The sequence below is a fragment of the Canis lupus genome, chromosome 13 (assembly GCF_048164855.1).
Source record: "Canis lupus baileyi chromosome 13, mCanLup2.hap1, whole genome shotgun sequence".
NCBI lineage: Eukaryota > Metazoa > Chordata > Mammalia > Carnivora > Canidae > Canis > Canis lupus.
This window is the reverse complement of record NC_132850.1, coordinates 18,897,819-18,924,215: the sequence shown is the minus strand read 5'-3', so window position 1 is coordinate 18,924,215 and position 26,397 is coordinate 18,897,819. Positions and strand designations below refer to the sequence as shown.

Below are 26,397 nucleotides of genomic sequence, written 5' to 3'. Positions count from 1 at the left end.
AGGGCGTGATCCTGGAGACCCGGGATTGAATCCCACATCGGGCTCCCGGTGCATGGAGCCTGCTTCTCCCTCTGCCTGTGTCTCTGCCTCTCTCTCTCTCTGTGACTATCATAAAAAAAAAAAAAAAAAAACTTGTAGAAGCCAAAGAATGGCTCAGTGGAAGTTAAGTGCTAATTTAATCAGATCTGTTGTCTGATTTTTCTTAAGGTTATTCTTGCATCATGAGTATATGCCAGTTTCTCACAGTTGTCATATATTTTCTAGCATGTTTATGGCAATCTTTAAAAGAAAAATTATTCTTAACTTGGGACAAAAGATTCTATGTGCATACAATATTCCTTTGAAATAGATCACCCAGATAACGAATAAAATTATGAATTGTAAGTTCTAGCTTTACTAAAAACGTATTTCATTGTGTCATTATTTTTGGTGATGAGGTCATGGCTCATTATTGGAAACTGCATTGGAGCAGAAGGTATCGTATATACTGTGGTCATGGGAGGGAGTGGGAGCCATCATAGTCCTTGTCTTTACCCAATATTAGGTTTATATTTTACTGTTTCATAGGAATTGAGTTCTGTTAAAATATTTATTAAATGAATTTTGTGTTTTTGTTCCTAAAGATCTGTAAGGAAATAGATGCTTACTTTTTTCCCCTTATTTTTAAACTAGGGAACAACTCCAAATTTCCTCTGGATGGTACACCAGTACGAAATCGGGGTGGCGGAGATGGAGATTTTCAGTTCAGACCATTTTTTGTGGCTTCTCCCACAGCACCGGAACCCAGCAACAGCTTTTTTAGTTTTGCCTCCCCAAGTCGTGAGTTAGAACAGCAGCAAATCTCTAGCAGGGCCTTTAAAGTAAAAAGAATTTAGCTCACTTTACAAAGTATTTCTCTCTTCACTATCAGTGATCTCATTTAGCAAATAAACTTTTATTCTAGTTAGGAGTCACCGATCTCTGTGTACTGTTACATTTTCAACTTAGGAGAAACTCAGTGTAGGTAGGAGTGGCTTTAGAGTCTGGTTTCTTTTCCTGTTTCCATTATTTAATGCATGAGCATTATATTAAAGTCACCTTTATTGTGAATTGTTGAGTTTTCACCTGTAGTGAAAATGTTACATTATTATTGCGTGTTTTGTGGATCTCCATTTGTTTTCTATGTTATTTCTGACTAAACTAGGTGTTTATGTATATAAGCACCTATGTTACATGTCTGCTTGTCACTTTGTGTTCTCGTATTTATGCATATATGTATATATGTATATTCCTTTATATTAATATTTTGTTGTATTTGCAAGTATATTTGTGTGAAGATTTTGGTCTCAGGAAATGGCAGGTGAATCTACAGTTTGTTATTTGGGTATGTTTATCTATTTGTATGTATTTGCCCTTGTATTAATTTGTTTGGAGGTACGCTCATGTGGGCGAATAAGAAGACAATTTGACGCTTGTATGTTGTCTGTATTTCTATTTAATAAAGTTATTTTATAAGTTGATTTTTTGGCATTTGTTTTAAAATGAAATGGCTATCTTTTTGTCTTGAACCTACTTACTTAGAAATGTACTTTTACCATAGAAAACAACAATATGTTATTGATCTCAAGAGATTATGTTAATTAAAATACTTTTAAAGATTTATTTCTTGTTTTCCTTTATTAAAATTTTTTTTGACTTTATTTATCCATGAGAGACACAGAGAGAGAGGGGCAGAGGGCTCCATGCAGGGAGCCCAACGTGGGACTCGATCCCAGGTCTCCAGGATAACACCCTGGGCCGAAGGTGGCGCTAAACTGCTGAGCCACCCAGGCTGCCCTTGTTTTCCTTTATTAAATAGCATTTCTGACCACTCTCACAAATACCTTATTTAAAATGTAGAGCCAGGGCACCTGGGTGGCTCAGTTGGTTAGGTGTGGGACTCTTGATTTCAGCTCAGGTCATGTTCTCAGCCCCTTGCTCAGCGAGGAGTCTGCTTTAGGATTCCTGTTTCCCTCTGCCACCCCCGCCCTCTGGGCGTAGACTCTCTAATAAATCTTAAAAGCATACCTGTTGCAGAAGTAGGACACCTGGGTTCTAATTATGTTGTTTTCCCATATATTGGTTATGAGTTTGAGTTAAACTTTCTGAGACTGTTTCTAAATCTGTAAAATGAGGGACTGGATTAAATTATCCTGTAAACCTTTTCTAACTCAAATTTTATTATTTATTTTTATTGGTTTGGGAGTAATTACAGTGGAATTACCCTAAATACTAAATCCCATTGTCATTTGGGTAAGCATTTGAGGATCTTTTATAGTCCTAGAAAGGCAAGTGATTATCCTTGCTTTACATAATTGGATAGTAAGTAATGTTTTCTTCCTTAGTATGGAATATAAAATCTCTTCAACATTTTTTACTGTATCTCAAAGTCAAAATGGTGTCTGAGAAAGAGGATGAAAAATCTTGACTTAAAAGTTTATTTTGAAAAAAATCTTTAAATATTTTATTTAAATTCAATTTGCCAACATAAAACACCCAGTGCTCATTTCATCATGTTGACCTACAAGTTTTAAAACATCTCTTCCTAATTCATAGTATCTTTTTTTTTTTTTTTAAAGATTTTATTTATTTATTCATAGAGACACAGCTAGAGAGACAGGCAGAGACACAGGCAGAGGGAGGAGCAGGCTCCATGCAGGGAGCCTGATGTGGGACTCGATCCAGGTCTCCAGGATCACACCCTGAGCTGCAGGCGGCGCTAAACTGCTGCGCCACTGGGGCTGCCCCATAATATCTCTTAATACAGATTTTTTTATTTTTATAAATTTATTTTTTATTGGTGTTCAATTAGCCAACATATAGAATAACACCCAATGCTCATCCTGTCAAGTGCCCACCTCAGTGCCCGTCACCCAGTCACCCCCACCCCCCGCCCACCTCCCCTTCTTGTTGATACAGATTTTATAGATGACATTACAAAGTGTTTTTCTCTATGCAGTTTTAAAGTTTGTTGAAAAATGGTGTGGGGAAATAATTTTAGGTATATTCATGATTTCTGCCTTGCGCCTTTGCTTCTTGTGTTTGTTTCTCAGGATTAGTTTGAAATACAAGTAAGCTATAATTAAAAGGTAAAGAGAGACTATTAGGACTATTACATGATACTTTTAAAAAGTTACTTATTGTAGAGTTTAACATATTCACGTCACAAATTCAAAAGGTGGAAAAAAACAGGCATAGAATAAATAAGGTCTCCCTTTCACCTCTGTCCCCCAGTCCCTCACTTCACTTTTCTGAAAGCAACTACTGTTGTATCTTGCATCTCTTTCAGAGATAATCTGTGTGAAAGCAACTAGTATTTTATCGAAAAATTATGTTTATTTTTAAATAGGTGGTACATGTACATGATGAGTTCAAATGTGTACACAGCAAAATAATGTTCTTTGCCTACTGACAACTCTTGGTCCCCCTTTCCCTTTACAGAGAAGTCATTGTTTCTTATGTATCCTTCTAGATAGATAGTCTATCAATATGTTGGGGGTTTTTACTGCTAAACTATTCGTTTATTAATCACGGCTTTCATGATACCATCCCAAGTGTAGCAGATTTATCAGGATCCTGTGAATTACCATTTATACTGTTGTCAGGCAGCTCCATAGTTGCCAATTTATCCAGTAAGTCCATTTGCTCCTCGCTCACTGAGAAACTCTGTGTAGAGAACCCTGTCAGGGACTAATGGGCTTAAATTATGTGAAATTAGGGCCTTTGTCCTCTGTAGAATTCATTGTCTACTATCCATGTTTTTCCTCGATGAGGCCTTGGATTTGGCTGTTTTCCCTCAAGAATCCTATTTCCTCTAGGGCCTTACAGATGTAATCCCTGTGCATGATGGATAAATGGCGAGTTGTCTAGAAAGGACATTTATGCCTTTTCACAATAAATAGCGTATTTATGTTATAACCGTATAGAGTGATCCTATAAGAAATCCGGTGTTTTCTTGCAGTCGGAAGTCATCCCTTGGGTCTGGCAAATGCATAATCAGTCCATATGCATGTTTTTTGATTCAAGAAGGGGTTTGCCGAACTAGGGGTGGTGGAAGGGAAGGAGGGTGGGGGGTGGGGGTGACTGGGTGACGGGCACTGAGGGGGCCACTTGATGGGATGAGCACTGGGTGTTATTCTGTATGTTGGTAAATTGAACACCAATAAAAAAGAAATTTATTAAAAAAAAAAGAAAAAAGAAGGGGTTTGCATAGCTGACCCCGCCCCGCCCCGCCCCGCCCCGCCCCGCCCCGCCCCGCTCCGGGCTCCGGGCTCCCGGACCGCCGGCTGCAGCGGGGCCTCCGGGCCGCCAGGGGGCACGGTGCTCGCGGACGGGCCCGTCTCTGTGGTCGCGGCGGGCGGGCGGCGGGGACGCGATGGCCGAGCAGGACGCGGGCGGGCGGCGGGGCCTGGAGGCGCTGCAGGTGGGCCGGGCGGGGAGGGGACGGCGGCGGTGCAGGGGGAGGAGGGAGGGAGGGGAGGCAGGGAGCCCCGCTGCCCGGGTCACCCGGCTCTTGGGGACCCTCCGCCCCAGGGTCACTCGGCTCCTGGGGGCCCCCCCTCCCCCCGGGTCACCCGGCTCCTGGGGACCCCCCCGCCACTCCCCGGGTCACCCGGCTCGTGGGGACCCCCCGCCCCTCCCCGGGTCACCCGGCTCCTGGGGACCCCCTGCCCCTCCCCGGGTCACCCGGCTCCTGGGGACCCCCCGCCCCTCCCCGGGTCAGCCGGCTCGTGGGGACCCCCCGCCCCTCCCCGGGTCACCCGGCTCGTGGGGACCCCCCGCCCCTCCCCGGGTCACCCGGCTCCTGGGGACCCCCTGCCCCTCCCCGGGTCACCCGGCTCCTGGGGACCCCCCGCCCCTCCCCGGGTCAGCCGGCTCGTGGGGACCCCCCGCCCCTCCCCGGGTCACCTGGCTCCTGGGGACCCCCCCGCCACTCCCCGGGTCACCCGGCTCGTGGGGACCCCCCGCCCCTCCCCGGGTCACCCGGCTCCTGGGGACCCCCTGCCCCTCCCCGGGTCACCCGGCTCGTGGGGACCCCCCGCCCCTCCCCGGGTCAGCCGGCTCGTGGGGACCCCCCGCCCCTCCCCGGGTCACCCGGCTCCTGGGGAGCCCCCGCCCCTCCCCGGGTCACCCGGCTCGTGGGGACCCCCCGCCCCTCCCCGGGTCACCCGGCTCCTGGGGACCCCCCGCCCCTCCCCGGGTCACCCGGCTCGTGGGGAGCCCCCGCCCCTCCCCGGGTCACCCGGCTCCTGGGGACCCCCCCGCCCCTCCCCGGGTCACCCGGCTCGTGGGGACCCCCCGCCCCTCCCCGGGTCACCCGGCTCGTGGGGACCCCCCGCCCCTCCCCGGGTCACCCGGCTCCTGGGGACCCCCCGCCCCTCCCCGGGTCACCCGGCTCCTGGGGACCCCCCGCCCCTCCCCGGGTCAGCCGGCTCGTGGGGACCCCCCGCCCCTCCCCGGGTCACCCGGCTCCTGGGGAGCCCCCGCCCCTCCCCGGGTCACCCGGCTCGTGGGGACCCCCCGCCCCTCCCCGGGTCACCCGGCTCATGGGGAGCCCCCGCCCCTCCCCGGGTCACCCGGCTCCTGGGGACCCCCCCGCCCTCCCCGGGTCACCCGGCTCGTGGGGACCCCCCGCCCCTCCCCGGGTCACCTGGCTCCTGGGGACCCCCCCGCCCCTCCCCGGGTCACCCGGCTCGTGGGGACCCCCCGCCCCTCCCCGGGTCACCCGGCTCCTGGGGACCCCCCGCCCCTCCCCGGGTCAGCCGGCTCGTGGGGACCCCCCGCCCCTCCCCGGGTCACCCGGCTCCTGGGGAGCCCCCGCCCCTCCCCGGGTCACCCGGCTCGTGGGGACCCCCCGCCCCTCCCCGGGTCACCCGGCTCGTGGGGAGCCCCCGCCCCTCCCCGGGTCACCCGGCTCCTGGGGACCCCCCCGCCCCTCCCCGGGTCACCCGGCTCCTGGGGACCCCCCGCCCCTCCCCGGGTCACCCGGCTCCTGGGGAGCCCCCGCCCCTCCCCGGGTCACCCGGCTCGTGGGGAGCCCCCTGCCCCTCCCCGGGTCACCCGGCTCCTGGGGACCCTCCGCCCCTCCCCGGGTCACCCGGCTCGTGGGGACCCCCCGCCCCTCCCCGGGTCACCCGGCTCCTGGGGACCCCCCGCCCCTCCCCGGGTCACCCGGCTCGTGGGGACCCCCCGCCCCTCCCCGGGTCACCCGGCTCCTGGGGACCCCCCCGCCACTCCCCGGGTCACCCGGCTCCTGGGGACCCCCCTCCGCCCTCCCCGGGTCACCCGGCTCCTGGGGACCCCCCGCCCCTCCCCGGGTCAGCCGGCTCCTGGGGACCCCCCGCCCCTCCCCGGGTCACCCGGTTCGTGGGGACCCCCCCCCCATGCCCTCCCCGGGTCTCCCGGCTGCTGGGGACCCCCCGCTGCCCTGGGTCACTTGGTTCACTAGCGGGTACAGGACGCTGTTGGCCCCTGACTTTGTCCTGCTCCTTCTCGGGGTTGTTTCCCCCTGGGCTCGCCGATCCGGGCGCCGCGGGTCCGGGTGTGCAGCAGCTGTCGCCGCGGGGTCCTCCTTCCCACGGGCGTCCCCGTTCCCACGGGGGCCACCTCCTCGCCCTGCTCCCCCGCCGTGGGCAGCTCGATGACCGAGTGCCCCGCCGTAGCCCGGTCACTGCCCTCAGGACTCTCCGGGTTTGGTTCTTGTCCTCGGCCCCCGCGTGGGGGGTGATGCGGGGCAGCCCCCGCCCTGTTCCCGGTTGGCGGCTCCCGTGGGACTTGGCAGGTGGGCGCTGCCTGGGTGCCCGCCCTTCACCTTCTGCCCAGGACCAAGATTGTCCTTAAACCTCAGAAACTCAGTTCCGTGTGTTCTAGGACAGCCCAGAATGTAGTTTTTATTTTATTTTTTTTACTGTTGTGGGTATTTGTCACCTCCCTACCCGTGTGGGGCTCCGACCCCGTGCCCCAGGCCCTGGCCTGCAGCGACCTCACACCGGCCGGCTGGCACCTGCCTGGAGCTTAGGGCGCTGAGGCCTGCGCAGGGAGACACCTGTCTGTCTCTTGAACGTGTTCAAAGAACAACACCCTTAGAGCGTGGCCTGCATTTCTCCTCCAGTTGACCCGGATTTCCTTAATGTCGTTCCCCAGGCCAGGCCGGGGAAGCGAGTCGCAGGCCCGGTCTGTGTTACAAACACTGTGTGTTTGTGTGTGAACGTGTAGAACAAGGGCTGCGGACGCCCTCCGCGGGGTTCTCCCTGCCACGTGGGGTGACGAGGAGGAGTTTTAGCTCTGTGGGTTCACGCGCGCCTGTTTGAATTTTAGCAACTTATGTTGATTTTTTCCACGAGACAAGAATGTTCACTGCAGCAAAACAAAGCCACACAATTTCACGCATATTTGCTTTCACGGCGGGAAAACAGGCTGTGAGACCCCCTAGAATCCCCAACATGCAACCAAGCTGATTGGGGGGCACCAGGTGCGTCCCCCCAGACCTGCCTTCCTGGGCCCATCTGTGCTATGTGGGCTCGGCAGGGGGTGCGGGCGTCTTGGGGGGCAGGCAGGGTGCTGCAGGGACCCAGCAGCGGGGAGGAGGACGCGGACCTTGCTGGTCCGTGGGACTGGCGCTACGTTCGGATTTCGTGGTCGTTTTAGGGCAGAAGGAGTGTAATAAAAGAGTGTTTCTCTCAGCGTGTTTTAGGGACCGTTTTCCCCGCAGTCATCTGGGGCGCTTGGCAAGGGTGTCTGAGTTCTGCTGACGCTTCTGAAGTCAGAATCTGCAGCCTGAGGCCGGACAGTAATACCCCGGAGCCACCTTGGTGCTACAGGGGGTTCTGCTCGGCCTTTTCCTCCAGGTGGGGTCTGAAGTTAAGGGCACCAAAGTCTAGGTGAGGACAGGGAGGGAGGCCCGAGGGCAGCCCCCCCGGGCAGGTGGGCCGAGCGTGCTGGGTCTGGGGGCACAGGGAAGACCAGTGCCTTGGCTGCTGAAGAAGGGAGGTGCCAGGTGGGGTTTGGGGCTGCCTGCAGGGTGCCAGGTCGGATCCTACAGTCTTCAGGCTGCGATAGGAGGTAGACCTTTGCCGGCCTGGGGATCGGAGAGCGTGGGCCGTGGTGAACACCTTGGTAGGGTCATTGTGTCTAAGGGCGGGGAATGGGGGGGTAGAAACAAAGCGAGAGGCCCCTGCAGCGGTGGGACCAGAAACGAGGCTGATTTGGTCCATCACGGCCTGGGGGCGGGGTGGGGGCTGCGGACGTAGTTAGGATGACACGCAATTGTGTTACATATTTTTGCCGCTGTCCATTTTAGGAGAGAATAGATAATGGAAAGGCTTTGACTGGTGCACAGGAGGGCTCGGACACAGGTATTTAAAATAGGAAATGGAGCATTTACTTGGGACGAAGGCAAGAGAGCCAACAGATGACAAAAACAAAATAAAAAAACCACGAGTGTTTAAGGAAACGATCCTGTAAGGACACCAAGGTTCTCAAACTTAAATTGGTCCCTGCTGCGGAAAGCAGTGGCTCTCCGCGTTTTCATGACCACAAAGTACCAGCACAGGCAAAACTGGGAGTAAGATTGTTTTTGTTAGCACGTCTGGGTTTAAGGGTGAATTTCAAGGTTTGGTGCTCTGGGGACCAGGAACCTAGGGTTATCTTAATGACGTTTCATCTCAAGTTGCAAAGCGTCTGTCCCCTGGCGTGTGGGCTGCCGAGGGGTGTAGTCCTGCTGGAGGCCCTGCTGGCGCCCGGACGGGAGGAGCTGTGGCCGCGGGGCAGGGGTGGGCGCTGGGACCCGGCCACTTCCTTTATGACCCGTGGCGTCCGTCCGTCCTGGGGTAGGGGTCAGGTTGGCTTGCTAGGCGGGAGCCGCAGGGCTAGCCCACTCTGCCCCGGGCCGGCTGCTCTCCTCCTACGGCACCGGCACCGTTCCTACTCTCCTAGGACCTGGTGGATCAGCTGTATTCCTTTCGAGAGTGCTACTTCGAGACCCACGGTGTCGAGGATGCTGGAAGGAAGCAACGGGACGTGCGGGAGGAGATGGAGAAGACCCTGCAGCGGATGGAGGAAGTCGTGGGTATGAGGGGCAAGGAGCCCGTGACCCCTGCCCTTCGCCAAAACGCAGGAGTTTGCTCTTTTTCTGTGGACCCTCTGGTTTCTCACTCGTGGGAAACTCTGCCGTGGAGGCTCAGCAGAGCGCATCCTCCGAGCGCCCCTGTGGCCGGCTGCCTTTGGGTCCTCCAACGACATTGCCTGAAGTTTGATGACAGCAATGGCATGAAATAACATACCTGTTGCTTAAACTATTCTTTTTTTTTTTTTAAGATTTACTTATTTAAGATGGGGAGAGAGAGAGCGCTCGTGAGAGCAGGGTAGGGGCCAAGGGAGAAGGAGAAGGGGAGCAGACTCCCCCCGGGCTGAGCGTGGAGCCTCCCTCGAGGCTCCGTGTCCAGGCTCCAGGATCATGGCCTGAACTGACACCAAGAGTGGGATGGACTCTCAATTGACGGAGCCACCCAGATGCCTCCAAACTGTTCTTCTTCTTTTTTTTTTTTTTTAAAAGATTTTATTTATTTGAGAGAGAGAGAAAGAGAGAGCACGAGCAGGGTGGGTGGCGGCAGAGGGAAGAGCCGGCTCCACGCTGAGCAGGGAGCCTGACGTGGGGCTTGACCCCAGGACCCCGGGATCGTGACCGGAGCTGGAGGCATATGCTCGGCCATCTGAGCGCCCCCCAGGCGCCCCCTAAGCTGTTCTTCTTAGCTGACCTTTTTTCCTCCAAGTTCTTTTACTTCAAATTCATGTATGTACCGATCATGCTATTAAATTTCTAAATGTCACCTCCTGCGTGGAGTCTTCCCTGGTGCCTGCCTTGCTGCTCACGTTATTCGGAGATTCCTGCTACTGACTGGTTGTAGTCTGCGCACCCTAACTCGGTGCTCCAGTCTCCACCGTCTGACCATTTTTGTCCGTATTTCCCTCCCCCCCCCGGCCACTGCTCACAGAAGAGCTGTAAGTGAGGCCTATCAGGCTGGGTGTCCGTTCTCCCTTGAGCGTGCCGCATGGCTTTCAGCCTCGCTGTCTTTGTGTACATCATTTTCTTAACCAGAGGGTCTTGTCTTTTCTCCTTTTCACTTTTTAAAAATTTTTATTTATTTTATTTATTTATTTTTTCATTATTTTTTCACTTTTTTTTAAAAAACATTTTTTAAAAGATTTATCTTTTTTTTTGAGAGAGAGCAAGCACAGGGGTTAGAGGAGGAGCAGAGGGAGAGGGAGAGAGAGAATCCCAAGTGGACTCTCTGATGAGCGTGGAGTGTGATGTGGGGCTTGATCTCACGGCCCTGAGGCCATGACCTGAGCTGAAATCAGGACTTGGACGCTTACCCGACGGAGCCGTCCAGATGCCCCTCCTTTTCGCTCTTTATTATTTTTTTTTAATTTTTTTTTTTTAATTTTTATTTATTCATGATAGTTACAGAGAGAGAGAGAGGCAGAGACACAGGCAGAGGGAGAAGCAGGCTCCAGCACCGGGAGCCCGATGTGGGATTCGATCCCGGTCTCCAGGATCGCGCCCTGGGCCAAAGGCAGGTGCCAAACCGCTGCGCCACCCAGGGATCCCCTTTTCGCTCTTTAAAGCCCGTTCGCTGGGTGCATTCATTGGGTATTTCATGGTTGTTTTAATTTTGCGCAATTATGCCCTGTCCTCTCCCCTAGACTGTAGGCCCCTCCAAGGCAGGGAGAGTGCTCCAGTCGCCACCCCGTTGCCTACCGTGGGAGGGGCCTGCGGATGGTAGGCGTTCAGTGAGTTCTTTGTTCCCAGGGTTTTCTTCCGCTGTTTCACTCCTAGGGCTGACCTGAGGTGGCTTCTTGAGAGGAAGTGTTCTGGTCTTCCCAACCTCCTCTGCCTTCCCCTTCCTCTTAGGTTCTGTCCAGGGCAAGGCACAGGTGCTGATGCTGACTGGGAAGGCACTGAATGTGACTCCTGACTACAGCCCGAAGGCTGAGGAGCTTCTGTCAAAGGCTGTGAAGCTGGAACCCAAGCTGGTGGAAGCCTGGAACCAGCTGGGTGAGGTGTACTGGAAGAAAGGGGATATTGCGGCCGCCCACACCTGCTTCTCGGGAGCCCTCACCCACGTGAGCCGTCTACTACCGCTCGGGAAGCACAGATGGGAAGGCTGAGACTCCTCTGGTTCCGTGACTTTCCCCAGGATACGCATCCCAGAACAGAACTGTACTGGAACCGGGAGAACGGAATCAGAGGGGAGGGGGAGAGGGGGGCGGACCTGCTGCTGAGGAAAACAGGGACGGGCCCGAGGAAGGAAGAAGACGATGGCATCAGGTTCAGGGATAGAGGAGAATCAACCAAATTAATACAATTCATAAATACAAATTAACAACCAAGCTGATCCTTGTAGACGGGGGCCGAACATGTAGAGATGACTGTAAGAACCAAGATGAAAAATTGGATTTGCAAGGTTACGATAGGAAAGATCTGGAAAGGGGAAATAGAGTCAGGAGGGTTGAGTATGACTTCTGCATTTGCAGTGCAAGAACAAAGTGTCGCTTCAGAACCTGTCCATGGTGCTGCGCCAGCTGCGGGCCGACACCGGAGACGAACATTCTCGGCACGTAATGGACAGCGTCCGCCAGGCCAAGTTGGCTGTGCAGATGGACGTCCACGACGGCCGCTCCTGGTGTGAGTGCTCCCAAAGGCTCTCCAGCAGGTTTCTGGAGCAGTGGTGCTCAGCACGGCTACGCGCCACACTTGTCTGGAGCCCAGCTGTAGAGTCTGTCCTGAGGGTCAGGCCCGGGCACCTTAGTCTTGAGGAGGCGTGGAAGGGGTTTGGATGAACCACTGTTCTAGGGGGTCTTGGATCTTTTCCTCCAAGAGACGATGCTTGTGCTTCCACATCGGCTGGGCAGGGCCGTTGTGCGGCGTGCCCAGGACTCTGCTCTGGGTCTGCGTCTGTCCCTTGGGCCCGTGGCATTTGGAAGCTGCTAAATCTGGTGTTATCGGGGGGTCTTGCAGCTGCGGGGCCTTTCGAATAGACTGTTCAGGGTGACCCAGGGAGGTTGTATCTTGAGCCTGGCCTCCGGGATGACTCACCAGCGTGTTCCCAGGGGGCACTGAGGGGGGCAGGATGGCTAGCGTGGGTGGCAGCTGCGGGCTCCCGGGCCCCGGGGACAGGGACGGCCAGGGGGATGTTGTCCCCCTGTGGGTTCGGTAGTGCTGGTTGGGTAGTGTGTCCTGGGCGGCGGCCTTGTGAAGAGCAGGTGCTCCACATACTTGGGAGCAGTCCTTTTGCCCCTTCCCCCTATTGGCAGGATTGGGGAGTTTTGTTGGATGCGTGCTGTGGGACTTGGTTAAGCTTCTGGGGGTGAATCTCACGGTGCTGTGGGGCCTCCTCATGCCGGGGACTCCCCGACTTGTCCATGCTGGGCCTCCAGCTCGTGGGGGATTATAGTTCAGCTCTTCCTGCCTTGGCCCCGGGTCCCGTGGCTCGTGACTTGCAGCCCTGCGGAGCCAGAAGTCGCTGTTTGCCTGGACATGGGTACATCCTATGGCCCTAGAGGACAGGGACGGGAAATGTTGCCGAGTTTTCAGTCTGTCGGGATGCAGTGGCGGCTCCAAGCCCCTGCCCACCGGAAGCCCTTTGCTTCTCTTTCAGATATCCTGGGGAATGCGTATCTTTCTCTCTACTTCAACACGGGCCAGAACCCCAAGATCTCCCAGCAGGCCCTCAGCGCCTACGCCCAAGCAGTAAGTACTGTGGCCACGACGGAGGCCAGAGTGTCCGTCAGTGTTGTGCGTGGCCCTTCAAGCAGCACGGACCATGGTTGGCGGCCTCCGCCGTGTGCAGGGGCGACTTGTTTCCCCCAATAACCGCAGTGTTAGGCACCACCTGCAAGGTAGAGGGGTCTTCGAGCTATCCAGTCTCCTGTGGGCGCTCCTGACCGAGTCATGGAGCCCGTCCCCACATGTCCATCTCTCGTCATGGGAAAAGAGTCCACGTTAAAATAACGTCTGTTAATATTTGTGTACGTTTTTAAAGAAAAACGAAAGCTCTGATGCTTATGTATAAATTAAGTGCTTATCCCATGAGATACTGTGGCTCTGGATTTTTCCATAGGCTAAAATCGGAGACAGTGGGAACACCCAGCTGGCTCGGTGGGTAGAGCTCGCGACTCTTTTTTTTTTTTTTTTTTAATTTATTTATTTATTCAGAGAGACACAGAGAGAGGCAGAGACACAGGAGGAGGGAGAAGCAGGCTCCATGCAGGGAGCCCGACTTGGGACTCGATCCTGGGACTCCAGGATCCCGCCCTGGGCCAAAGGCAGGCACCAAACTGCTGAGCCACCCAGGGATTCCCCGCTCCCCCCCCCCCTTTTTTAAAGATTTTATGAGCATGCGACTCTTGATCTCAGCATTGTGAATTCGAGCCCCATGTTGGCTGTAGAGGTTGATTCAAAAGAAAATCTTTAAAATAGAAAACAGCATATAGTCCATCGGACATCATCTCGTCAGGATTAATCCACTGGAGCTCCTGCTTTGCTTGGGCCTTCAGGCCGTTTTTCCATCAGTAACTGCTTACGTGGGAGATTTCCTTCAGGCTGGAGTTCCTGATGCCTCGTTGTAAGAAAGTTCCTCTTGGCCTCGGAGCAGTTTTTATTTGGGCCTCGCATTCACCTTTCTTCTCTTGACATAGAGAGCTGCTTCTTAACCACTACTTACTTTGTTCGGTGTGCAGAATGAAGAACGCAGCTGCCTTATATTTATGTTTGTCGTTTAGGGACTGACTTTTTTTTTTTTTTCCAATCAGGGAATTTGAAGGCAGAGGAATTATAGTTTAGTCTAATTTTTTACTTTGGTGGATGTTTATGTTTAAAAAAATAGTAACAGTGCACTCTTTAAAATTTTTATATTTGGCTCCCACCAAATTGTTGCTTTTGACTCGTAATTTCTTCACCCAAACCTGCATCTTTTTAAAGATTTTATTTATTTATTTATTTATTTATTTATTTATTTATTTATTTATGATAGAGAGAGAGAGAGAGGCAGAGACACAGGCAGAGGGGGAAGCAGGCTCCACACAGGGAGCCCGACACGGGACTCGATCCCGGGACCCTGGGGTCCCACCCTGGGCTGAAGGCAGGTGCTAAACCGCTGAGCCACCTGGGCTGCCCCAAACCTGCATTTTTAAACATATTTGAACCAACCATTTAAACCATTTTAATCCATGTTGTATGTACTTTTGTAATGTGCTAGGCAATGAACATAATTAGAAAAGGAAAATGAGCGTAGCCAGGGACCTGGCAGCTTGTTCATGGCACATCGGTCTCCTCTTCATGCTGTTTGGCCACCCATTTATTTAAATTCCAGAATCAGAATTTGACTTTCAGTGGGTGTTTGAAGGGGGCTTGAATGTACCTGTATATGAGCCGGGCTCATGGGCAGAGGAAATGTATTGGAGGACATTTCTAGCCTTCCTCATTTTTACCATTCTCTCACCATTAAAACTTTTTCTTTTTTTTTTTCTTTTTTTTTTATTAAAATGCTTTTATACTTTTATCTCTGTACTGTTGCACGGAGAAATGATTATCATATGTCAGAGTTTTATGCACACACGGAACCCTTATTACCTCCTGGAGGCGTCAGGGGCTGAGTAACCCCACTCAGGCAGGTACTGTGTAATGGGGGCGGGGGGCAGGGGTACAGCTAGCATTTTGACAGTGACGGAACCTGCGTTTTCCAGGGGGCAGAGGCCTGGGCCATGTTGGGCACAGCCATCCCAGAGAGTGAGGCGCCATCCACTGATCGTCTCTTTCTCCCACGATAGGAGAAGGTTGACCGGACAGCTTGCAGCAATCCTGACCTTCATCTGAACCGGGCAACGGTAAGACCTGTGGGCGGGTGGCCGTCTGTCTGACAGTCCAGCGGGTGACACGTGGGCCTAGCCTGGCCAATACCGGCGTATTCCTTTGCCCGAGGACAGCCGGGTTGTTTCGAGGAAGACCTGGCTATTTGACTTTGGGATCTGATGGAGTCTCTGGTGGGAAAGGAGAAGGGGCCGAGGAGGTGGGAGGGCACGCAGAGGGTGGAGGAACGGCTTAGAAGACTTTTCTGAAACGTTCATTATAAGTATAAAAATAGAGTGACACGGCCCATGCGGCGTGGCTTGTACAGGATTTGGGAGTGAGCTTCTGTGAAATGACCCCATCTTTGGGGTTTGTGATCTCCTTAGGCAGGATGAGGGGGGAAAGCATCACTGTTTCTTCAGGTTGGTCACCATGGAATGGGAAGGGAAACAGTTTATTTCTGCAGGTTCCTGGCCCGTGGCGCCATTACTGCCCCGGCAGAGTTTGGGTTAAATACACACGTAATCAGGAGCTTTTCGGTTACTTCTTATGCAGTTACATAAGTACGAAGAGAACTATGGGGAGGCCCTGGAGGGCTTCTCTCGGGCTGCAGCACTGGACCCTGGCTGGCCAGAGCCCCGGCAGCGGGAGCAGCAGCTGCTGGAGTTCCTCAGTAGACTGACCAGCCTCCTGGAGAGCAAGGTAACGCCGTCGGAGGGCAGGGTCCTGGTTTTATTCTCTCGGGGGTGCATGAAGTAGAATCAAGTAGGCTTCGGCAGTGGTGATGCTGTCCAGGGATGCGGGCAGGCGGGAGGAGGAGTAGACCCTCAGCGAGACGGACTAGTCTTAGCTTCCTACTTTTCCTTTCTTTTTCTCTTTTGCAGGGAAAGGTGAAGACCAAAAAGTTGCAGAGCATGCTGGGAAGCTTGCGCCCGGCCCACCTGGGCCCCTGTGCTGATGGGCGCTACCAGTCGGCCTCTGGGCAGAAGCTGAGCCTGGAGCTCAAGCCGCTGAGCGCGCTGCAGCCGGGAGTGAACAGCGGAGCCGTGGTCCTGGGGAAGGTGGTGTTCAGCCTCACCACGGAGGAGAAGGTCCCCTTGTGAGTCCCCCCGCCTTTCCTCTTTGTCATTCTTGGAGCTAACCCATCTCACTTCCTGCCCTTTCTCTGCCGCCGAGGACGTGCTCAGGGGTCGCAGGTGAGTGAGCTCTCCCCGCCGTGGCTCCCCTGAGCAGGTGTGGTCCGGGCGATGCCCCACCGTCTGCTTTGCCGTCTGCTTTGCCGTCTGCTTTGTCTTCTGGAGCTCGGTGCTCGGGTTCCTGCATCACAGCTGCAGTCGGACAGGCATGTGGAAAGTTACGGAATTCTGAAATTATCCTGCCTCTTTGTGATTTCATGATGACAGAATTTGGAGGAGAATGAATTTTCAGTCCTGTTTGGATTTAGGTGTGCCGAGGGAGTTCTGGAAGGTTGGCTTTGAGTCAGAGTTTAAGACCTGAGGGGAGATTGTCTTAGATGTTATTCAACAAATATTTATCGAGTGTCTGCTCTCTGTATGGTAGGGAGTGTAATACAGAGGATCCGGGTGAAGGTGCTCACAGTCTAGCGGAGGAAATGAGTCAAGATCATTTACTTAGAAAATTTCTTTTTTAAAGATTTTGTCTATTTATTTTTATTTTTTAGTGTTTTAAAGATTTTATTTATTCACACACAGAGAGAGGCAGAGACCCAGGCAGGGGGAAAGCAGGCTCCACGCAGGGAGCCCGATGCGGGACTCGATCCTGGAACCCCGGGGTCACGCCCTGAGCCAAAGGCAGACGCTCAGCTGCTGAGCCCCCCAGGCGTCCCAAGATTTGTTTGATTTTAATTTATATTAATTTAATTAATTTAACCACGCGGTGCAGGGCTTGAAACCACAGCCCTGAGATCATGAGTTGTGCTCTCAACCTCCTGAGCCACCCAGGCACCCCTTGTTCAGGAAATTTTTTAACTCTTGAGAAATTAGGGTTTGGTCCATGCTGTCACCCCCTGTCCTCACTCACCTCCTAAAGCCTCGCTGACTGGTTTCCTTTTTCTGTTTTCTACTGAGGTGGTTTTTCCTAGCATTGCCGCATCTGCTCCTGTGGCTTCCGCCGCGTGGCTCCAGAACGCTCGGACCTGTCCCTCACTGTGCTCTTTCATATCCCTTCTACCTCATCCAAACTGAAATACTTCCCATTAGATGCCTGAGCTCTCTGCGTGGCATTCTCTAGAGACCTAGGAATTGGAGAACAAGAGGATAGTTGAGAAAAGTTCGGTTACCTAGAGCAGACCGTAGCCCTAAGAAGAAGAAAAGGAGATGTAGACAGAGGTGGGGGCCTTGAGAACAAATATTTTGTCGCTCCTTGGTTTCTCTTTTTCTTAAATTCTCACTGTTAGGTTCCAGGAGGACTCTGTTTTTGTTCCTTTGCTCTTTTCTCTTTCTCAGGACGGCAAATGGGTGCCAACTTTTACCACTTGGTAGTGGCTGCCCAACGTACCGTGTAGGAGGATTCTGAGGCCTCGATCGGATTCTCCAGGAGAATGCTGGGCTTGTTTGGGGCGTTGGTTGGGGATTCGGGTGTGCCAAAGGATGGCATGAGCACCAGTTCTTCACCGTCTCACGTACGGTCATCTCTTGGTGATGTTACACAACTGAAGGCTTTGGCGGCCTCCGCTGTGCCCACAGGCGTATCTGCAGTCCGGGGCTCATCTCTAAGTTCTAGGTTTCTGTGTCCAACTACCTCTGGGCTCCAGTCAGAAATCTCTAACTCAGTATCGTCAAAATTACTTGCTTCCCCTTTCTTTTTTAAAGATTTTATTTATTTATTCATCAGAGAGAGAGAGAGGCAGAGACCCAGGCAGAGGGAGAAGCAGGCTCCATGCAGGGAGCCTGATGTGGGACTCGAACCCGGGTCTCCAGGATCATGCCCTGGGCTGAAGGCGGCGCTAAACTGCTAAGCCACCTGGGCCACCCTTGCTTCCTCTTTCTCTCCAAACTGTTTGTCCTCCCTGATTTCCTTGTCAGTTGGTGGTAGCTCGTCTGCTCAGTCCCCTAACAGAGGCTTCTGGAAGTCGTTCTGCAAGTCTCCTTTCTCCTGCATTGTGACGCTCACCCAGTTCAGCACTTGTTTTGTGCGCGCCTCTTTTCTGTCTCTACAGATTCAGTCTCGCACCTCATTGCTTCTGCAGACACATCTTCCAGCTCCCTGGTTTCTGCCCAGTGCTCCACGGTGCAGAGCAACGTCTGCTGGACGCAGAGCTGACCACTGCCATTCCTTACGTAAAATCCCTCCCTTACTACTACCGTGCTTGCTTTTAGGATAAAGTTGGAACTCATGCAGAGCCCTTCGTACTCTGCTCCCTGCCTGCCTCCTTCCATTCTCCTCTTTTACTTTCCCACTTGAGCCTCTTGGCCTAATTTTTTAGGTTTCAGAACAGCTATTTTCATGCCTCCATACCTTTACACACAGTTCGTGTCTGTCTGGATAATTCTTTGGCTGCTTCTTGATATAGCTCATGTTCCCCGCCCTCCTGCCCCCTAGCATTTTAGTATAAAAATTTTCAAGCATATAATACAATTGGAAAAATTTTGCGGTGAACATCTTTGTACCCAACCACCTATATTCTGCTAATATTTTACTGTGCTGGTTTGTCACGTATCTGTCTGTCCCTTAATTCATCCATTGATCCATCTTATTTTTGGTGCAGTGCTGAAGAAATTGCAGAGATCAGTATCTTTCCTGTGAATACTTTAGCATGTAGTCTTTAACTAGAGCTTGATTTGTTTAGTTTTCTTTTACATAAAATTTATATAGAATGAAATACATGAACCTTAGTGTATATTTGCTAAGGTTTTTTTTTTTAAGATTTTATTTATTTATTCATGAGAGACAGAGAGGGAGAGAGGCAGAGACACAGGCAGGGGGAGAAGCAGTCTCCATGCAGGGAGCCCGATGCGGGACTCGATGCTGGGTCCCCAGGATCACGCCCTGGGCTGAAGGCAGCGCTAAACCGCTGAGTCCCCCAGGGATCCCCTATATTTGCCAAGTTTTGACTAGTACATAGCCCGTGTGAGTGACCTAAACACCCGTCAAGACAGAGAACATGAATTACCAGCACCTCGGAAAGTTCTCTTGTGCCCCCCCCCCCCCCCCCGGTTAATCCCTGTCCACATTCCCCCGGAGGTTTTTTATTCCCACTGAGGATTAGTTTTCCTTTCGTAACCCGGATAAATTTTCATCCTTTACCATTCAGTTTGAGGGGCTCCTCAAGGCGCCTCCGTGCCTTCTAGTTTTGGACATTTCTCCTCTGGGTTCCCGTGGTCTCAGCTTCGGCCCCACTGAACTCAGCACAGGGGAAAAGCTGTTCTGGAGCCTCTCACACTTGTGACCATTGAGGGGTCAGACTCCTACTGGACTGTGAGCTCACTCGTAGTGGATCACTGTTGACTTGCTGAGCACGGAGCTTGATGCACGATAGGTACTCGTGTGAGGGCTGGACGGTTGTGGCGGTGATGTGGATGGACCAGGAATAACGTTGCAGCTACAGCATTTGGGGCGGGCTCATCACCAACACCTGCCGAGTGGTCGCGGTGAACACATGTCTCCAGTTTGTGGCAAAGTGACCGGCGGGTCTGGTGCATCTGTGCTTTACCAGAGATGCTGTCCGTGTAAGGAGTGAGGACGCAGACACGCACCGTGCGTGACGGTGCCTGCCGCAAGCTCACTAAGCAACCGAGAAAGCTTCTGTTCGTTTCGTTGGTATTTTAAAACCACTGTCTTTGCTCTTCTCTCCTGCCCGCTGTCCTCCCCACCCCTCCTGGCCCTCCTTCCTCCCCCTGGCAGCACGTTCGGCCTGGTGGACTCCGATGGACCGTGCTGTGCCGTGATGGTGTACAACATGGTGCAGAGCTGGGGAGTGCTCATTGGGGACTCTGTCGCCATCCCTGAGCCCAGCCTCCGGCTTCACCGAATCCAGCACAAAGGAAAAGTGAGTGACGGTCAGGATTTTCTCGTAGCTCGTAGGCTCTGAAAGCGGGACCAATTTATGTCTTTTAGCAAATATGCAAAGTGATACATGAACACACATGTGTGTATACACAATACACAGATCTATGATGTGCATACACTTTTTTTTTTTTTTTTTTTTTTTTACTAAAAAGGGAAACTACTGTTAAAAAGAATTTTAAAAATGGACCGGACAGAGAAAGACAAATGTTGTATGATATCAGTTCTATATGGAATCTAGTAAGGCTGGACTCATGAGAACAGGGAATGGAATAGTGGTCGCCAGGGGTTGGGGGGAGGTTGTTCAGGTTGCAGACTTGCGGTGACTGGACAGACACACCTGGAGAGCTACCGTACAGGACAGCAGTCACAACAGGACGGTCCTGCGTACTTTAGTCGCCAATGGGCTAGATCCTAACTGTTGCCAGCAACAGTCCTCCGACCTGGTGGACGTGCTCACTGACACCTGGTGCTCGTCTCCTTCCAGTGGAGATGCGAAGTACACAAGCACGTTGCACACCTCGAACTTACACAGCGTCAGATGCCGGTTCTCGTAATAAAAAAAAAAATTTTTTTTTAAATGGGCTGAAATACCTTCCCTCAGATGCTGTCACTCTTAGCAGCTCCTTATGGATGCCCCCAGTCTTTATTCTGCAACTTTTGCAACTTTGTGGCTTTTTTTTTTTTTTTTGCAACTTTGTTTTGAATTGACACACACTCCGGTGGTGATGAAGGTGACGACGATGGCTCATGTTTATAGAACACGACCACGGGACGCTGTGCCGATAGCTTTTGTGGCCCATGCGGGCTCATGTCATAGTCCCGGAAACCTCGTAAGAGGAGCTGTCGGTCCACTCGTTCGTCGTGTCCATCAGGGGTTGGCAGGTAGCGGCCTGGTGGCCAAACCCGGCTCCCTGCCTATCCTGTGTGGCCGGCGAGACAAGTGTGTCCGTATTTTTAAACGAAAACAGTTGGAGGAGTGATGATAGTTGGTGAAGCCTGCACGTTACAGCAGATTTGAACGTCAGCGTCCACAAGCGAACTCCTTCGGGAGCATAGCCGGGCTCCCACGGCTGCTTCCCGGGCCACGGCGTCGGAGGGCACGAGTCCTTGGTGGCGGCCGCAGGACCCCAGGGCCTACGGGAGACAGTTTGCTGCCCCTGGATCTAGGCCGTCTCTACACTCTCCCTGTTGTAGAGGCATCCAGCTCCAGAGCGGGCACCTGTCCAAATCTGGGATGATTTACTTCCGTGAACTTCTGAGGTGTTCAGGCTCCAGAGGGCGCAGGGGCTGGGCCTCCGGTGCTGCCGCCTGGTCCTGGGAGGCCGTGCCTCCCCCTAGAGGTGTGTGCCGCAGCTTGCCTGAGTCATCTCAGCTCAGGGGAGAAGCCTCTGAAACGTCGGGTGCTGCTTTCACGTGAAGAACACAGCATCACCGCTCTCTTGCTTTGGTTTCTTGATTATATTTGAAGTTGACTAGTTTATCATATGTTTATTGGCTATTTATATTCCTTATATAAGGAATTCTCTCATTCTCTCCCAGCTTGGATCCTGGCTTTAGGGTCACTCCAGACCCTTATATAAATTGGCTTTTTTTTTTTTTTTTTTTTGTCACTGCCTGTGTTCCTGGTAGGATGTTAAAAAAATTTGATTAAAAAAAACAAAAAAAAAAAAAAAAAAAAAAAAAAAAAAAAAAAAAAAAAAAAAAAAAAAAAAAAAAAAAAATTTGATTTATGAGGCCTCTTTAATTCATGCCTTCACACTCCCAGGAGTGGGACAATATGCTTTGGATGGAGATCTTTTACCGTGTTTTATTACTTTATGACTTCAAGTGATAAAACTTCATAACTAAAGTCATAAAACTTGAAGTCCTAGAACTTCATGACTTAAAGCACATTTGAAGTGCTAGAGGGAGATTTCTGTTATCAGAATGTCTGCACTGTGCCTTCTCTGTCTTCCTTCTCATACGAGAAGAGAAGTGGCTTGAATTTACGTCTGGCGCATTAGTGTCGGGCCTTGGGGACACTTGGACTGAGCGGCCTCGTGGTGGCCGCGTGTCTGGTCTTGGGGTCAGGGCCTCATTATTGGGTGGCCCTGGGGGTCCCGCCACCCTGGCTGAGCCAGCGGGTGCCCCGTGTCCCTGGCTTCCGCTGCGGAGAAACGCTGGGGACGGGCCCACGGTGTGGAGGCCGGGGCACCCGAGGGTCGGGCTGTGCCGGGCCCGCCTTTTTTCAGACAATTGTCCCGTTCTCGTGGAATCACTGGCTCCCCTCCCATTCCCCCCCCCCCCCCCCCCCCCCCCCGCCGCAGACGTTTCCTTCCGAAGCTGGGAAGTGTGGGGAGTCCCATCCCTCTGCTGCCTTTGCCCTGTTGAGGGGTGCTGGGGGGCCGGGCCGGGGGGCCCGAGGTGGACCTCCGTGTGCTTGTCTCCCACAGGACTTCTCCTTTGCCAGCGTCCGCGTGGAGACCCCCGTGCTGCTCGTGGTGAACGGGAAGCCTCAGGGCCCCAGCAGTCAGGCCGCGGCCACCGTGGCATCACGGCCGCAGTGCGAGTGACCGGCCTGGACGTGGCTGCGAGGACGGGCCTGAGCAGCTCGGCCGGCCGCAGCACCCCAGGGACCCCGCTGGCGGGGTGCTCGAGGCCCCCAGCCTATGCCCGCCTCTGCTGCCGCCTCCTGTGCCCCCCACGGTTCAGGCAAGGAGTGGTGTCGGCGGAGCGTGGGGGTCCCTCCGGGACCGAGGCCCGGGCCCCTGTTCTTGCCTCCTTCCCGGGCTCCTGTGTATATATCATTTCAGTATTTATTGCTGAGGGAGGGGACTTAATTTTTTAATGGCTTGTGTATTTTTTTTTTTTTTTGCAATTTTTGTTTTTAAACTTTATGTCCTTCCCCTTCTTTGGGGCTGGAAGAGAATTAAATTCATTTGGAGAAAAAAAAAATACCGTGTCGTTTGGCTTCATTCTCTCCCAGCTTGGATCCTGGCTTTAGGGTCACTCCAGGCCCCTGGAGTCATCTCCCCGCACCCTGCTTCTTTCTTTCCTTACATGAAACAGTTCACTTCGGTCCCAGTTACAAGGATTCTGGCAACAGGCAGCCCAGGGCAGGAACAGCGACCCCACAGAGTCGCCGGGAAGCAGTTACCCAGCATCTCCTCCTCCTGTCTTCCCTGCAGGCGGCCCTCGTCACGGTGCCAGATACCATCAGTGGTGTCCCAGTGGCGTCCCGGGCTGAGAGACCTCGGAGCTACGTGCTCAGTCCCTTCAGATTATAATGGTGACTTTTTTTTTTAAAGATTATATTTATCTATTCATGAGAGATACAGACAGAGAGAGAGGCAGAGACCCAGGCAGAGGGAGAATCAGGCTCCATGCAGGGAGCCCGACGTGGGACTCGATCCCAGGACCCCAGGGTCACGCCCTGGGCTGAAGGCGGCACTAAACCGCCGAGCCACCCAGGGATCCCCTATAGTGGTAACATATAGGGGAATCTATAGAAACTATGTAATAGTTTCTCTCTCTCTTTTTTTTTTTTTAAGATTTATTTATTTGAGAGAGAATGCAGACCCACGTGAGTGGGGGTAGGATGGGGGAGAGAACCTGGAAGCAGACTCTCTGCCGAGTGTAGAGCGTGACTGGGGATCATGACCTGGGTTTCATGACCGAAACCACGAGTCGGGTGCCTAACTGACTGAGACCCTGGGGCCCCCGTAATAGTTTCCTTTAATGTTCGTATGGAAGAATAGAAAAACGTGAAGGAGGATTAATGCCCAGCTGGATGGCTGTAACCAGAGAGTACGTTCGTGGATACAGATAAATCTGGAAGAGGTCCGGTGATCTGCCTTAGGTCTCTCTACTTGTCTGGTCCTGTTGAACTCTCTCTCTCTCTCTTTTTTTTTTTTTAAAGATTTATTTATTAGGGCAGCCCGGGTGGCTCAGCAGTTGAGCGCCGCCTTCAGCCCAGGGCCTGATCCTGGAGACCTGGGATCGAGTCCCACATCGGGCTCCCTGCATGGAGCCTGCTTCTGCTTCTGCCTCCCTCTCTCTCTGTGTCTCTTACTAATAAGTAAATAAATCTTAAAAAAAAAAAAAGAGAGAGATTATTTATTTATTTATTTATTTATTTATTTATTTATTTATTTTAGAGAAACCTTGTGCAGCGAGCAGGGGAGGGGCAGAGGAGGAGGGAGAGGGACAAGCAGATTCCCTGCTGAGGGAGGAGCCCAGCGCAGGGTTCGGTCTCACATCCGACCTCCCGACCGGAGTCGGAATCAAGAGTTGGAGACTTAACTGGTGGAGCCATGCAGGCACCTTGGTCCTGCCGGACTCTTGATCCGTCGCTTGAACATCATTGGTGACTTATTCATTTTATGAAGATTATAAAGCACAGAGGTCAGAGAATGATGATAAAATAAGCTAAATGGACAACAACACGAAGGAAGTTTCAAGGGCTGGATCCAAGAGAAAAGCTTGAAGGCCATTGTTTTAGTTCCCGAGGGCCAACTTTCTAGGTGTATCTTAAGCATCGCGTGTGAAACGTTCCTGGGAATTCTAATAAAGTTCGTATGAGTAGTTGTTAACGACATAGTTGCAAAAACACTTTTTCTACCATCCCAACGTGGCTAGTAACCAGGGAAGGTTTTATTTATTTTTTATTTTTCTATTTTTCCACTTGAACGTAGTCATTTATTACCTGACCAGATTACAAAAATAATCATGGTAGATACCTGAGTTCATCCTTCTAATAAGCCTATTGATCTGGTGGGAAGGAGGTGTTAATGCAGCGTCAGTCTGCCCACACGTGGAGCTTTGTGCATGACTCGGTGTTGATTTTGAGGCCTACAGTCACCGAAGGGCAACGAGGAGCTTGGAGGCGCCTTGAGAAGTGGTTGCGAGCAATGGGGAGGAAGCGGGGGGTGATGTGCGCCTTAGGGTCAGAAGAGAGATGAGACCAGTCACCGTTCCCCCATCACTCAAATCCGTAGGGCCGGACAGCAGGGAAATGGCCCATAGGTGGTGGATGGGGCACCCACATGGGGTGCATTGGTCGGAGAGGGGCCCCACATGGGGCGACCCTTGGGTGGAAGCTGGGGGCACAGGTGCTGAAAGCATTCACCTGGGGCAGAAAAAAGAGAGAAGCTTTTGGAGGCACCGCCAGAGAGCAGCAGGCAGGACACCGAGGTGCGCCCCGACCACGCGTGGGAGCGGGCGCTGTGGTAGTCGGGATGTTCCCTTGTCTGGTGACGGTGCCGGCTGAGGTAGCCCACCGGGCAGGGCCTGTGGAGGTTTGGAGGTGCCCCCAGGGCCTGCGTGGGGGCCGCTGCGGCCTTTCCTGCCTTCCCCGGCAGCGGCCTAAAGACCTCTACGGTGGGGTGAAGCGGGACTTCAGAGATTCACGATGAAGCACACGTACACGTGAGCACGCACACGTGTGTACAGTTCACGGGATGCCTGTGGGCATGTGCCCCTGGCTTAAAAACTGGGGTGTCACCGGTGTCTTAGAAGCCCTGGTCCTCTCGGGGAGCTCATTGTACGGTAATGCCACTTAGACCATCCTTCTGCCCCAGGATGCCTGGGTTCTGGGTTCCCTTCTGCAAGCAGGACAGTGTTAATATCCTGCCCTGAATGGCAAGTGTGAGGGTTCCCTTAGTAGCCGCGGTTCTAAAAGACTGGTCCCTCACCAACAACATCATCTGGAACTGCATTTTAATTCTTTTACTTTTTAGATTTTTAAAAAAGATTTTATTTACTTATTCATGAGAGAGAGAGAGGCAGAGACCCAGGCAGAGGGAGAAGCAGGCTCCATGCAGGGAGCCTGACGCGGGATTCGATCCCAGGACCCCAGGGTCACGCCCTGGGCCGAAGGCAGGTGCTCAACTGCTGAACCACCTGGGCATCTCTCTTTTTTTTTTTTTTTTTTTTCAGAGAGAATGCACGAGAAGGGGGGGCAGAGGAGGAAGGGGCAGAGGGAGAGAATCTTAAGCAGGTTTCACCTTGAGCCCGGAGCCTGTGTCAGGGCTCAACTTACTGCCCTGAGATGACTACCTGGGCCAAAACCAAGCATCAGGTGCTTAAATGATTGAGCCACCCAGGTGCCCTGGGAGCCTCTTTTAATTCCAAAAACATTTTTTTATTTATTTTTATTTTTTAATTTTTTTTAGGTTGGAGAGTGCTTTAATGGGGAGCGCTCCTGGGCGAGGTTCCATGACTCGGAGAGGTGGCCAGCCAGAGTCAGGGAAGTCGCCCAAAAACATTTTTTAAAAAGATTTTATTTATTTATTTATTTGAGAGAGAGGGAGGGAGAGCTTGAGCAGCGGGGAGAGGGAGAAGCTGGCTGCCCGCTGAGCAGAGAGCTCCACGTGGGGCTCTGTCTCGGGGCTGGGATCATCACCTGAGTGACGGCAGATGCTCAACCAGCCGAGTCACCCAGGCGCCCCTTTTAGTGCAAATTCTTAGGCCCCAATCCCTGAATTAGACGCTCAGGGTCAGAGTCCGATAACCCATGTTTAAGG

The 26,397-nt window shown here is 52.7% G+C and overlaps 2 protein-coding genes across 8 annotated transcripts in view; both read left to right on the top strand.

Moving 5' to 3' along the window:
- Nucleotides 1–1,499, top strand: part of CCNB1IP1 (cyclin B1 interacting protein 1) — a 32,696-nt gene extending 31,197 nt beyond the window's left edge. For all 6 annotated transcript variants that reach the window (XM_072772664.1, XM_072772662.1, XM_072772665.1 and 3 more), the window contains one exon: nt 673–1,499. In XM_072772664.1, coding sequence (XP_072628765.1) covers nt 673–875 — 203 coding nt within the window. In that variant the 3' untranslated portion in view covers nt 876–1,499. The remainder of the gene's footprint in view (nt 1–672) is intronic.
- Nucleotides 1,500–4,342: 2,843 nt separating this feature from the next.
- Nucleotides 4,343–22,828, top strand: TTC5 (tetratricopeptide repeat domain 5). Of its 2 annotated transcripts, XM_072772660.1 has the most exons (10): nt 4,343–4,441; nt 8,953–9,085; nt 10,931–11,142; nt 11,554–11,704; nt 12,678–12,769; nt 14,848–14,904; nt 15,422–15,568; nt 15,751–15,965; nt 19,730–19,874; nt 22,327–22,828. In XM_072772660.1, the coding sequence occupies exons 1-10, from the start codon at nt 4,394–4,396 to the stop codon at nt 22,444–22,446; spliced, it is 1,320 nt and encodes a 439-aa protein (XP_072628761.1). In that variant the 5' UTR covers nt 4,343–4,393; the 3' UTR covers nt 22,447–22,828. The 2 variants fall into 2 exon arrangements, 1 of the variants encoding a protein (XP_072628761.1); XR_012005606.1 differs by lacking the exon at nt 22,327–22,828 and having other exon boundaries at nt 15,751–16,062; nt 19,730–19,865.
- Nucleotides 22,829–26,397: the final 3,569 nt, after the last annotated feature.

What these genes read in the sequence shown, in the direction of transcription:
- TTC5 (XM_072772660.1), top strand. Translation starts at nt 4,394, where the DNA reads ATGGCCGAGCAGGACGCGGGCGGGCGGCGGGGCCTGGAGGCGCTGCAG. An exon ending in GCGGATGGAGGAAGTCGTGG is followed by an intron (nt 9,086 to 10,930) that starts GTATGAGGGGCA and finishes CCTTCCTCTTAG; the next exon opens with GTTCTGTCCAGGGCAAGGCA. An exon ending in CCACGACGGCCGCTCCTGGT is followed by an intron (nt 11,705 to 12,677) that starts GTGAGTGCTCCC and finishes CTTCTCTTTCAG; the next exon opens with ATATCCTGGGGAATGCGTAT.